This window comes from Rhinolophus sinicus, linkage group LG12, assembly GCF_036562045.2.
Source record: "Rhinolophus sinicus isolate RSC01 linkage group LG12, ASM3656204v1, whole genome shotgun sequence".
NCBI lineage: Eukaryota > Metazoa > Chordata > Mammalia > Chiroptera > Rhinolophidae > Rhinolophus > Rhinolophus sinicus.
In genome coordinates, this window is record NC_133761.1 from 49,844,243 (window position 1) to 49,859,263 (window position 15,021).

Below are 15,021 nucleotides of genomic sequence, written 5' to 3' on the forward strand. Positions count from 1 at the left end.
AAACTCCTCAACAAAATGTGAGTAAACTGAATTTAGCAGTATCTTCAAAAGATCATACACCATGATCAGGTTGAATTTATTCCTGAGATGCAAGGTTGGTTCAATATCTGCAAATCAATTAACGTGATACACCACATAAACAAAATGAAGGGTAAAAATCATATAACCACATCAAAATATGCAGAAAAAGCTTCTGACAAAATTCAGCACATATTTATGACAAAAACAAAAAACTCTCAGCAAAGTGTGGACAGAGGAAACATGTCTCAACATAATAAAGGCCATATAGGACAAACCCACATCTAATACTCAACAGGGAAAAGCTGTAAGTGTTTTCCTTAAGATCAGAAAGAATACAAGGATGTCTACTTTCACCACTTTTATTCAACATAGTATTGGACGTCCTAGACACAGCAATCAGGCAAGAAAAAGAAATAAAAGACATCAAAATTGAAAAGTAAGAAGTAAAACTCTGATTATTTGCAGATGGCATGACTATAACGTAAGATCTGACCAGAAAGCTATTATAGCTAATAAATTAATTCAGTAAAGTAGCAGACTACAAAATTAATATTCATAAATTGGTTGCAGTTTTATACACCAATAACAAACTATCAGAAAGAGAAATTAAAATCAATAGCATTTGCAATTGCATCAGAAAAAAAATAACACAAAAAACCTAGGAATAAATTTAACTAAGATGGTAAAAGACCTGTAACTCAGAACATTACAATAAAATGAAGTAAAAAACTTAAGAAGATACAAATAAATGGAAACATGTACCATGCTCGCAGATAGGAAGAATTAACATGGTTAAAATGTTCATTTATCCAAAGCAATCTGTAGATTTAAAAGCAATCCCTACCAAAACAGCAATGTCATTTTTTCACAAAACTATAATACATTATTCTAAGATTTATATGGAACCACAAAAGACCCCAAATAGCCAGATCAACCTTGAGAAAGAAGATCAAAGTTGGAAGAATCACACTACCTGATGTCAAACTATACTACAAAGTTATAGTAATCAAAACAGCATGGTACTGGCATAAAAACAGGCAAATATAGATCAATGGAACAGAATAGAAATCCCAGAAATAAACCCACATCTATATTGCCAATTAATCTCTAACAAGGAAGTGGGAATCAACAATAGGGTAAAGACAATCTTTCAATAAATTGTATTGGGAAAATGGACAGATAACATGCAAATAAATGAAACTAGACCAACTCTTACACTATATACAAGAACAAACTCAAAATGGATTAAAGTCTTAAATGTAAGACCAAAATGATAAAACTCCTAGAAGAATACATAGCCAATAAATTCTCTGACATTGCTCTGAGTAATAGTTTTTTTCTGATCTCTCTCCTTGGGCAAGGGAAGCAAAAGAAAAAATAAACAAATGGGACTTGATCAAACCAAAAAGTTTTTGCACAGCAATAAAACCATCAACCAAATGCAAAGACAACCTACTCACTGGGAGAAGATATTTAACAATGATACATTTGAAAAAGGATTAATATCCAAAATTTATAAATAGTTCATACAACCTAACACCAAGAATACAAACAATCCAATTAAAAAATGGGCTGAGGACCTGACTAGACATTTCTCTGAAGATGGCCAATAGACATATGAAAAGATGATGAACGTCACTAAATGTCACAGATATACAATTAACACCACACTGAGATATCACCTCACACCAGTCAGAGTAGCTATCATCAATAAATCAACAAACAAATTTGGCATAGATGTGGAGAAAAGGGAAGCCTCATGCACTGTTGGTGTAACTGCAAATTGGCTCAGTCACTATGGAAAACAATATGGAGGTTTTTCAAAAAATTAAAAATAGAACTACCTTCTGACCCAGCAATTCCACTTCTGGGTACTTATTTGAAATCTATGTAATTTTACTAACAATTGTCACCCCAATAAATTAAATAAAATCCAAAAAAAAAAAAAAAAAGAAAACATCCAAAACACTAATTGAACAAGATATATGCACCACTATATTCATTGTAGCATTATTCACAATAGCCAAGATATGGAAGCAACCTAAGTGCCCATCGATAGATTGGATAAAGAAAAAATGGTACATATATACAATGGAATATTACTAGGTCATCAAAAAATGTAATTTTACAATTTGTGATAACATGTATGGACCTAGAGGGTAACATGCTAAGTGAAATTAATCAGATAGAGGAAGACAAATACCATATGATTTCACTTACATGTGGTGCCTCAGAACAAAACAAACAGAAACAGACTCATAGACCCAGAAAACAAACTGATGGTTGCCAGATGGGAAGGGTGGGTTAAAAAGGTGAAGAGAGTAAGAAGTATAATTGGTAGTTACAAAATAGTCATGGGGATGTAAAGCACAGAGAATATAGTCAATAATATGGTAATAACTATGTATAATGCCAGGTAGGTACTAGACTAGTCAGGGGGATCACTTCTTAAATTATGTAAATGTCTCACCACTATGCTGTACACCTGAAATTAACATAAAATAATATTGAATGTCAACTGTAATTGAAAAAAAAAATGTAGAAGGGAAAAAAAAAGACCTCATCTATTATTTAAAAAGGAAATCTATAGAAACTTTGATATAGCCAGCTCTAATTACCCACTCTAAAGAAACAAAGAATTAATGCTTAAGTTCTGTTCATGTGACTGATATTATAAACAAAGATCATTTCATTAAATTCCATAGAGTTTTTTTTTACTTGAACACAATTCAAAGGGAAAGAATTTTTTTTGACAAAGGTGTTTAAAAATACAAATAATTTATGTATATTGACAAAGCCAGATGATCACCATAGTATAAATACTTTCACCATCCATACGAATGCAAATATTTCCTCTAAAATTATAATTAATATTACACATCTAACAAATATTTAATAAACGCCTGCTATATTAGACACTGTTGTTGTTGCTGGGGTTACATAGGGAATTTTGTGGTAATTTGTAGTATTGTCTGGAAGACAGACATTGATCAAACACTACCACTAATGAGTTTATGAATACCAAGTGGAATACAGTATGCTGAAAGAAACAAAATGCAGCTTTATGAGTGTGTTGAAGAAAGGAAGCTGGGATAGACCTGAGATGAGCAGGTCTAAGCTGAGCAAAGGGGACAAGGGAAACAGCACCCTGATGGAAAGCACCCATGGCAAGAGGCGAAGTGTCAGGCATGAAAAGTGGCCTCTGTGGCTAGAACCAAGAGAGCAAGAGGGTACGTGCTATGAGACTGGTTGGACAGGCAGGTAGGGATCGAACTATGTTGCTGCCTAGGAGTCTTGTTAAAGATTTTAGTCTTAATCCTAAAATGATTAAACCATTTCCATGGATCACATTTGCACCTTGAAAGTACCAATGTGACTGCCCTGTGGAGAAAGAGAGGATGCAGTGCTGAGTGGATGTGGGACCAGTTAGGAGTCGATGCGATAATTCCGCTGAATGGAGATGATAGCGTGGATTACAGCAATGCAAGAGTAGATGGTCAAAAGCCAAAAGATGGATGGCTGCTCAGAAGAAAAAACAATGATCAGATATGATAAAGAAATTGCCATGAGAAGAAAGGGCGATAGAAAGAGAGGTCAAGGTGACTCCAGCATTTCTGGCATGGGCCATCTTTCCTGAGACAGAAAACAGGGAATGGCTGAGGAAAAGATTATGTATTTAATTTTGGACACGTTGCGTTTGAAATTCCTGTGGAGCATCCAAGTGGAAATATTGCATAAGGAGTCGAACATACTGAATACACTAGAGTTCGGCGAAAAGATCTGGACTGGAGGTGTACAGTTGGAAAGGTGCATAAGGTTGTAATTTAAGCTGTAGCCACGTATGGCATCGTCGAGGGAAAGAAAATGCAGTAAGATTTCCATTGGTGCTTTATCACTCTAGCTATCATGTGAACAGTCCAGTCTACGGTGTTCTCTTCCAATAATCCTTTTTCCACACTTTTCCCTTCTGAGTTCTCTGAATTACAGAATTATATGGAAACTTGGAGATCATGATGTCTAACCTTTTTGGAGGTGAAGACACTGCAGCTGTTTTCTCAAGGTCACACAAGTCCTCAGAGGTAAAACTGAGACAAAGCTCAGGTCTTTTTGACAAGTATGCCAAAGAGTTTCCATCTGGAAAGGGGAGGGGAGGGGGGTTTGTTGGGAGACAAATGTAAGCATTCCCAATAGTCAGAATCCTTCAGATTCTGAATATTCATTCGTTATGATGAAACAACACAGGCACATGCAAAAGACAGCACTTGGGGGGTTGAGGGGGACAACCCAGGGTGACAGGGAAAAGGGAATGGGATCTTCTTGAATTGGACCGATTTGGTTTGAATATTAGTAAGCTGTGCAACATTGAACCAAAAATTTGAACTGTCTGAACCTTCATTTCCTTCTCTATAAAATAGAGATAAACAATAATTACCTTGAAGTGTTGTGAGAAATAAAACTGATACATTAAAAGCCAATAACTACATAGTAGGCTCCCAAATTACTCATATTGTCCTCCACAGTAAAAAAGAATTGTTATTGTAATTGTTATATATAAGTAATGTTATTTTAATATATAAAATCAAAACAACAAACCCTTATTAAAAATACCTTTGTTATTAAAAAGAAAATCCCAATGGCTGATTCAACTCTTGAAACATTAAATATTGAAGTAACAATTTTTCTCTAATCAGGATTTAAAGTCTATTTATTTTGTGTTTATACATTGAAACTCCATAAAGCAGGGGTGTCCAAACTTTTTTCAACGTTTTTTACCAAGGGCCATATGTGGTAAAATACACAAACAGCCGGGCCACTCACTCGAGGTGAAGTACGCATTGCCTCACCTAGTTTATTTAAGTAAACTAAATATATTTTTGGAATTTGCTGCGAGCCAATTAACACTGGATTGCGGGCCACAGTTGGCCCGCGGGCCGCAGTTTGGACACCCCTGCTATAAAGCATCCATGATTGTGAATTAAAAAAAAAATCTACATCCAAATAATATTCAATATTATTATAATGTAATATATTTTCTAGAAATAAAGCACCAAACCCCCACATTTCAACATCTTGTTAAGCAACTGAAAACTTCTGTTGTCAGTTTTAATTCATTCAAATAAGCATGTAGCTAAGGTAAATGTTATAGTTGTAAAATAATATCAGAAATTGATCAAATGCCATGAAAAATGGAAAATTAATTATTTTCTCTTTTATTCATGAATTGTGTGGTCCATAAGAACTTGCTTCTCTATTCTGCTTCCATTCAGGGTTTAAATACAAAGGATTTTTAACTGATACAAAAGTGTCTTAGTTCGCTTTACCAAAGATTTTCAGATGAAAGATGAATAAACATTGTAAGATACAGGATATGAATTCTAGAGCAACAGCTATCATGTCAGAATAAGACCTGTGGGCTTGTTTCATTCAGAGAAAACTCGCAGAGAAATCTGTAATATATTTTTAGCTTTATAGTTATGTTTTTCCAACATGAGGATATGACTGCATAAAAATTGCATGAACACTTTTATGAAAATCTCATGCAGTAATATTTGAACTTCAGCTTTCATTTTATACTGTGATGGAGATCTTCAGTTCAAAGACAAGATATAGCTCCATTTGAAAGGTGAGGATTCTAGCAAAATGACTCCTTAACACACAGTAGACACCCCTAAGTAATTTGTACTACCCTCCCTCCCTGCCTCTCTCTCTCTCTCCCCCCCTCATTCTCGCTCTCTCCCCTCCCCCACTCCACACCGAATTAAAACAACAGCAGAAATAAAAGACAGACGGAAAAAAAAAAAAGAAAAGAACCCAAATAGAAGAAAAAGGAAGGTACATATGTCAGTGATAAGTCAGGTGAGCAAATACGAATGAAATGAAATGTTCAATTTAGCAATGAACTTCCTAGAAATTGGAGAAAATGGAAAATACAGGTTACACATATCTAATTGTTTTAAAAAAGGAAAAAAGTTAAGTCTATTTTCAAAGGCAAAATTTTCTTAGTATATTATAGAATAAATGCATTTCATGAATCCCCTCATAAGCAATCGAGAGAACATGAAGTAAATATCCATGATTGAAACTTTGCAAAAGTCAAAAAAAGAAGTATGCAAATCATTATGTCTCTGCCTACTCGGAAGGCTTCTATATTATTCTACCCAAACCTCAGAGCATCATTTCTTTTGGAAGGTAAGGACATGGAATTTGGGTTCTTGGTTGAAGATCCAATTATAATGTGAAAGTGTTTCAACAGTTGTGATCCCACAACTGACTTTTTTAACCTCTACAAACAGAACTCACTTTAGTTGATCATACCAGCCAAACATTTAGTGCCAATGTCTATGCAATCCACACTAAAATGAAAATATTTGCCCTTGAAACCCAGTATAGTAACTGGAACTTAGTGGGTATTTGGTCAGTGTTCATTGAACTGAATTAAAAAACAAAACAAAAAAAACAAAACAAAAACTAAAGGACACCATAGTTGACATGGTTCTAAGACTAGCAGATGCCAAGCCTACATATATGTTTTATCAGCGTAAAAATACTGATTCCTTCGTTGCATTCCAGTCCCAATGAATATTAAACTGTAGTTTGGAAATTTGCATTCCTAAAAACCTCCACTGCACCTGTTCCAGATGTAGGAAAAGTTTGAAACAGGAATGGGAAGTGGAGAACATGGTTTCGTGTGGAGGCCTGAAAGGGCCAAGGAGTCCCAGGGCAGTGTGTGCAGTGTGCAGCCCTGCACCTCTGATGCCGGGGACAATGGCCGCAGGGCTACCAGGAACCCAGGACTCTCTGCCTCATCACCTGCTTCTTGTTCCTCTTGTGTTTCATTTTCCTCAATCTGTAGACAGGCTTCCTTTACTTCTCTCTGCACATGGCCGTATTCAGGCCCCAAGTTGACATCACACACATTTAACTGAAGTTCAGGAAACTCAGAATCTCAGGGGAGAGAGCTGATGGGCCAGGCTGTGGTCAGCATTCCCCACTGCTCTTCTGAGAGCAATGCAGTGCTCAGCTCCCCTCTGGTACTGGCGATTTGTATTCTGGTCCTAATTATTACCCTCTCACCAAGGCGGAAGCCCTCCTGATCATTGGATTTCCTCTGATCCCTGTTCATGAGGAAGCATCACCACTCCTGTTCATGAATCCCGTCAACCACATCCCCTCCACATGTTCCTCACCATGCTCCTGACTCTCGTTGCTTGTCACTTGCTGACAAGGTTTTCGATTGTCTTACCGCACCTCTTCTCCTAGCCTTGCTAGCCCAGGCCCCAAGCATGGCCCTTCCCTGCCTCATGGAGCCTGGGCACAGAGTTCTAACTATTCTTATGCATTCTCTCTTGGGTTTCTCTAGTCACTTTCAACCAAGCTTGTGGGGTTTCCCTAATTCTGATAACGATTCCTTTATCTCACAGTCACCCAATTAAAAAATAAACCCCAGAAAATATCGGGTCCTGTCCTCTTTTATCTTGTATATGCAGTCATTCACAAATCCTCTTTATTTCTTTCTATCACATATCAGAATCTTGGCGTGCAAACTATTCCTATAAGAGCCTTATACCTGTGGAAGACACAAAGGCCTTTCCTAAATGCCAGTTTATCCCAAACACTTTTATCACAACATTCTCTGCAAAAAATTTTAAATGTCTCCATATTCCCCCATGTATCAGAATTATATTTTTCTGGTTGGCTATCAAAGACCCTCATAATCTGACTCAACTCTATTCATTCTTCTCTATTTACCCTGTTTTCTGTAATTTGGTCACTCCCAGTTCTGTACACACAGCTGGTGGTGGTAGTGGTCTTGAAGCTGATAAGACTCTTTATTTTTCAAACTCAGCTTGTCACTGATTTTCAGGAACCTTTTCCTGACACCTCATTGATTCTTTTTTCCTCCTAACTTCTGTGTATAATCTACATCAAATTGTTTCATACATTTTTATTTTCATATTGTTTTCTGTTATTTCACATTTGTTCATTATGTCTTTGAAACTGAGAGTCGGGTCATGATTCTTGCTTTTCAGTTTTGTTTTACTATCATTTCAAGTATCCAGCATGATGTAGCATCCAGCATGAATATGGCATAACCATTTTATAAGTAGTTATTGAAGAATGAGTTAGAAGGTTTCAATAGTGAACAGTTAGAATAGATTTTAAATAGTTCTATGAAAGACTCTGGACAAAACAGAGCTACACTGAATGCAAACTTACCAGAGAAGACGCTAGGTATCTTGGAGAGAAAGCTTTTGACAGTACGAATAGGAATTCCATTCTTTTCATCTTGCATGCGTGCTATGACGTCTTCCATCTAAATAACAACAAGATAATGAAAACCTTTCAAAAGTTGAACTTTTTGAGAAAAGTCAATTCTCATAACAATTTTGTATGACAGTTTTGCCCAGCTAAGAATAATGCCATACTCTTGCCTTTCTAGGCTTTGTCACGTTAATATATTCAGTTTGTTTAAAAGATGATGGAGAAAACAGCAAGAAAAATGGCCATTTTAGGGTCCATTAAGTTACTAACATGAACTTTGTGCTTTGAATAATACTCTTCTTCTGGTTTTACATTCTTTGGTTATAAAGTTTGAGATAAAACAGTGCTTATTTTTGAAGCTGTCAGAAATCATTGTCATAGCAAATGTCACACTTCATTAATATTATTATCTCTACTGAACTTACCAATAAGTTCAAGAAAGAAAATAAAAGCCCTGAAAACATCTGTTTGGATTTCCTCTTCAAGCAAGATAGTTTCTGTGTTTTGGTTTAGGAAAAGCTTCTAAAACCTGCTTAGAAATACAAGATTGATTGCCAGCAACTGCTACTTCTCTTCTCAGACATTTACTGAAGTGCGATGTGAAACACACACACACACACACACACACACACACACACACACACACGCACACACATAAAAATGAATGTAACACCGTAGCCTTCTGCCCATTTAGCGAATTCCATTGTATATATTTTTTCTTTCAATCTAATTAGTACATTTGCTTTTGCTTTAAAAACATTTCCGTAGTTTTAAAGGGCTGTGCTTTACAGTCTACTGTCGAACTTAGTTCTGACTAACATTCATTCAAATCACAGCCTCAGACTTTTTATGTGCTTCTAAATCTGTGGGAGGCACATACACACAAACATACACAAGTTTTACTATGAAACTCAATTCCCAGTCACTCATTTACTTATTCCACAAACAATTACTGATCACTAACTCTAGACCAGACTCACCACTGAGCACTATGGATATGTAAATAAATATAATACAGTTCCTGTCCTCAAAAAATTCACAGTTAATATTGACAACAATGGCAAAAGTTGAGTTGGGTTTATAGTTTAGTTAATAGTGTTGTACCAATGTCAACTTCCTGTTTTTGATAATTATGCTATAATTATATAAGATGTTAACGTTAAGGGAAGTTGAGTTAAAGGGCACATGGGAATTCTCTGTACTGTTTTGCATCTTTTCTAGAAGTCTAAAATTATTTCAAATAAAAAGTTAAAAAATCACAATCTAAAATGTATATCAATGAATTACCTATCAAATTCCCATCAATGCAGTTTCATAATGGTTTTCAACTAACAAATCTTATTTGCCTGGGTAAGTACTATCAAATTTATTAGCAAGAAAAATAACTGGGGATGTGGGAAGGATGGATTTTAGAGTAAGACAGTTCTGCATTTGACGATAAACTCTTCTCATTATCACCCATGTTATTTGAGTAACTTAAGTAACTTCTCCAAGGCTTAGTTTCCTCATCTGCAAAATGATGATAATAATTTTATAATAACTCCTTACAACATTCATGAGATTGGGTTGGGACTGAGATGTGGTAAACTATTTTAAGGTTGAATAAACAACATGCATAAAGCACAGCACATAGATAAAGAGTATTGAACTTCAAATGTCCACGCACACCTCTGACACTTGGAGATGCTTATTCTCCGTTCTTCAAGTTGCTTTTTCGTATGGCTGGAGCGCCTAATTCTGCCTCTTACCGCCACTCCAGGGCAGCTGGGCTGACTTATCAGGTAGAAGAGTTGGGAATGAGACATTCGTCTGCAGGGCCCATCCCAGGGAAACCCACATCCAACGCTGCTGACATAAAGAGGCCTGACCTACTGGATGAGCAAGTCTGTTCAGAATTGGATTTCAGGATTAAAGCTTAGTGAACACTCTTCAATAATAGCTTTATCAGCAATCAAGGTGATACTGTGACCCCTACTGCTGACTCTTTGGTTGTGATTCTCAACTGGTTCAGAATTCAGGGAGAAAAGTTTTTTTATTTGTTTGTTTTGTGTTGTTGTTGTTTTATCAAGCCACTGAAAGACCCCAATAATAACCAGATACCTAGTTCTTTTCCTGTAATAAAGATCTCATCTAACTGTAGATACATGAAAAAAGATGTATCCTTATGATTTTTTATTTTGTCACTGTTTGCTCTTCATTCACCTGACACAATGTTCAGAAATGAAGAAAAAGCTGCTTTCTCTTGCCTAGTATCAACCTGTAAACCCTGGCGTTATCAGCTTAATGGCTTAAACCAGGCTGGATTAGACAGGCATGGAAACTTCTCTGACTTCCACTTGATTAATAAGCGTCTGCACCCCAGGATGTGGCAGCAGTCACCTCTGGTTGGGGCTGAATTAAGGTGCATCATGGTGAGTAGAGGTGTTTTCTCTGCAAAGTCACACCACCTCTCAGTTCATTAGATCACAAAGGAGTGAGATTAGGGAGCTGGGAATTGAAAGTGACCTCTCTGGTTTGTTTTTAAAATCTTCAATTTTTCAGAGCCATAATTTTCACAATAGAAAAATTTAAAACCCTATGTAAAACTAAGATTTGAGTTCTCGACTGGAAATGTGATCATGGAAATGTATTAAACTGATTTTATGTTTATTCAGATGTGATTTATACATGAAACTTACCATGGCCTAGAATGAGAAAAACAAAACAACAAAACAAGATAAAAAACAAAGACAAAAAAGAAATACAAGCCTCATTTTTAGAAGCTAAAATCCATCACAAAGGCCACATATAAAAATACAACTATCTTATTTACTAAAGTTCCCTTACGCATTAACTCAGACTCTCTTATGATATTAAGCATGCATTTAACATGCTTGATGATCTGCTTTCTCATTATTAGCAATAGCAAATTGGGTGAGAAGGAGAATGCTAGAAGCAGACAAACTAATAGAGCAAATTAGACAGCAAGGGATGTGACACTAAAAAAAGTAATTCTGATACACATTAAAACTCTTTGGGACAATTGAAGGCCAAAGATTCAGATATCTCAAGTATCCCAAAAGAAGATCTATCATCTGACATCTAGCTTCATAAGGACACCATTGAGTTATAAAGGGTTGGAGTGTGTTTTACGTCTCATAAGCCTTTTTTCTGAGGGTGAGGAAACTGAGCCTGGGATAAGAGAACACAGGACTATGAACAGGAGAGTTTGACATACCTCAAGTGACCGAAGCTTTCTCTGAGTCTTTTCTTTACCTTTCAAATAAGAAGCAGATGATTTGTAATTTTCTCCTAGCTAAAAAATTATTGAAGTCTGCAAATCATCATCAGTGTTCAGAATTGGATAAGTCTCATCACTTAATTCAAAGAGCTAATTCCCTATCAAGAAACAAATAGATGAAACTATACAATTCAACAGGACCTTTTACAAATGTATTTGCTTCCAATTGGGAGCACATTTTAAATTCAATGCAAATAGTAGAATGAAACAGATAAGCTACTTTATCACTCTAAGATTCAGGTTTTTTATCTTAGTAAGATGAAACTAATTAATAATAATAACAATAGGTACATCTTATTACAAGTGATGATTAATGAAACAATGCTAATTAAATGTTTACCATAATTTTGTCATGGTCAATGTCATCATCGTCACCATTATAAGTTTCTGCCCTCATCACTGTAAGCTACAGGCCTTTTCATTCTTTTATAATCCAGTTGACAAAAACACATGTGGTCAAATGCCAAATATTTATTAGAAGCAATAAATTGTCAATCACAAAGTAGACAGAGATATCTAAGTACAATCTCAGACTTCTTATAGAAGACTGAGTTTATGTTGTCCTCTGAGAGATAGGGGATTTGATTAGAAGAACTATCAGGAAGAATGATTTTTGCATGTAAGTAAGCACTATACGAACCATGAAAAAATAATATTTAGAAGAAAGGGGGAAATGAGATTGCATCCATTTTTGACTGAAAAATGTCTCTGCTCTCATATCTTTTTTGATGAATTTGCCTCTTGAAGTTTATTAGAGAATCAAAAAATAGAATTGAATTGAGATGAAATACTTTTTGCAAAAGTAATCTTTTTTCTCTGCAAATCAATTTTCTCTGTGTGAAAAGAGTAAAACAATTGTCTCTTGGCAAAGTAGTTTTGAGAATATCTATGACTCAACTTGTTCAAAAATTTTTATACCACTATTACAGAGGTATATATACCCTTTTAATACCCTTCACATTTCAGTTACTGTTATGATCTTATAACTATCTGTTTCTCCTTTGATGTGAACTTTTTGAGGAAGGAAATCTCAACCTTACCCATTTTTGTATTGCTAATATATAAAGTGTTGGCCCATAAAGGAAGCTCAAAACAAAAGAGAGACATTGAATTTCAATTTATGGCACATATTTTATTTTTCTGAGAGATCCAAAGCAAAAGTCCAAGTTAAATTGATTTAAGATTTCATCTTCAGATATTTGAAATGTTTTTTGTTTTTGTTTCTGCTTTGTTTTTTAATCTAACATTTGGTGAAAACTAATAGGCTGAGTCAAAAACAGTGGAAGCGAAGAGCTTAATGTATTATAAGCTAAAACATTCTTATTATTTCTGTTTCCTTCAATGCAGAGATTTTTCCACTTGTTCATTAGAGAAATTTCTTCTTTCAAAACATGAGGATACATCAGTGACTGTTCATGAGGCTGCCTTCCTGCTTGTAGATGTGACTATCGAGTTCACCGCCATGTGTAAGCTCTCAAGATGAAAGGCACTCTTTTCCCAGGAATCCATAATTAGCCTTTCATTGAACTAGTTTAGATGGTAACTTCAATGGGTGATGTATTTCAAATACGCTCAGGTTAAACAGTCTCTATCCAAACACTCCGCAGAATGAAAGAGCGTATTACACAGGTACATCTTTGAGGAGAGCTAACAAATTATTCAAGAGGGGCATGTCAAACAGGGAACTCCTACACACTGATGAAAACAAAATCACTGCCTTGAAACCTTTCTAGTTCCCTAATGTTCTAAACAATGATGGGAGTTTAATTAAATTTACTTGTAGCTATATTTGCCAGAACTTTATCATATCAGTAATATTGATTTCATTAAGCCAATAATTTTACAGAGACACCCTGACTGTAAATGAAACATTTGTATGAAGTAAATACATTTTGTACTCTGTAGTTCTGAAAGAAAAATGAATCAATCAAAAGTTCAAAAAAAAGTTTTCTAACTTCTTATTTTAATCCACCATTAAGCAGAGGCATTTAGAAATATAAATGACACCGAAAGCGGTACACAGATTTAATGCAATCCCCATCAAAATCCCAATGGCGTTTTTAAAAGAAATAGAAAACAAAAATCATCATATTTGTTTGGAACCACAAAAGACCCCGAACAGCCAGAGCAATCCTTCTTAGGAACAATGCTAGAGGCATCACACTTCCTGACTTCAGCTTGTACTACAGGGCAACAATAATCAAAACAGCATGGTATTGGCAGAAAAACAGACACACAGACCAATGGAATAGATTCGAGAATCCAGAAATAAGTCCACATAAATACGGACAGATAATTTTCAACAAAAAAGCCAAAAACATACAATAAAGGAAAGAAAGCCTCTTAAATAAATGGTTCTGGGAGAATTGGAAAACCAGGTGCAAAAGAATGAAACTAGACTGCTATCTGTCACCATGTACCAAAATTAACTCAAAATGGATCTAAGACCTAAACATAAGACTTGAAACAATAAACTGTGTAGAAGAAAACATAGGTACTAAACTTATGGACCTTGGGTTCAAAGAGGATTTTATGAATTTGACTTCAAAGGCAAGAGAAGTAAAAGCTAAAAAAGTAAAAGTAAAATAAATGAATGGGACTATATCAAACTTAAAAGCTTCTGCACAGCAAAAGAAACCATTGACAAAATAAAACGGCAACCAACCAAATGGGAGAAGATTTTTGCAAACAATGCCTCTGATAAGGGGCTAATATCCAAAATGTATAAAGAACTCATACAAATCAACAACAACAAAAAAACAAACAATCCAATTAAAAAGTGGGCAAAGAACCTGAATAGACATTGCTCCAAAGAGGACATACAAATGGCCAATAGACACATGAAAAAATGCTCAACATCACTAATCATCAGAGAAATGCAAATACAAACCACCATGAGATATCACCTCACACCAGTTAGAATGGCTATCATCAACAAGACAAATAGTAACAAGTGTTGGAGAGGCTGTGGAGAAAAAGGAACCCTCATACACTGTTGGTGGGAATGCAGACTGGTGCAGCCATTATGGAAGGCAGTGTGGTAGTTCCTCAAAAAAATTACGAATAGAATTACCATATGACTCAGCAGTCCCTCTCCGGGGTATCTACCCAAAAAAATATGAAAACATTTATCTGTAAAGATATATGTTCTCCTATGTTTATTGCAGCTTTATTTACAGTGGCCAAGACATGGAAACAACCAAAGTGTCCTTTGATAGATGACTGGATAAAGAAGATGTGGTATATATACACAATGGAATACTATTCTGCCATAAGAAAAGATGAAATACCGTAGTACCATTTGTGACAATATGGATGGATCTTGAGATTACTGTGCTAAGCGAAATAAGCCAGACAGAAAAAGTCAAGGACCATATGATTTCACTGATATGTGAGATATAAAACTGAAAGCAACAAAGGAACAAGACAAACAAATGAAGAAACGAAAACTCATAGAC

General features: G+C 35.5%; 1 protein-coding gene across 6 annotated transcripts in view; it reads right to left on the reverse strand.

Moving 5' to 3' along the window:
* Positions 1-15,021, reverse strand: part of RGS7 (regulator of G protein signaling 7) — a 439,185-nt gene that overhangs the window by 206,378 nt on the left and 217,786 nt on the right. For all 6 annotated transcript variants that reach the window (XM_074316786.1, XM_074316787.1, XM_019746833.2 and 3 more), the window contains exon 3: positions 8,239-8,335. In XM_074316786.1, coding sequence (XP_074172887.1) covers positions 8,239-8,335 — 97 coding nt within the window. The remainder of the gene's footprint in view (positions 1-8,238; positions 8,336-15,021) is intronic.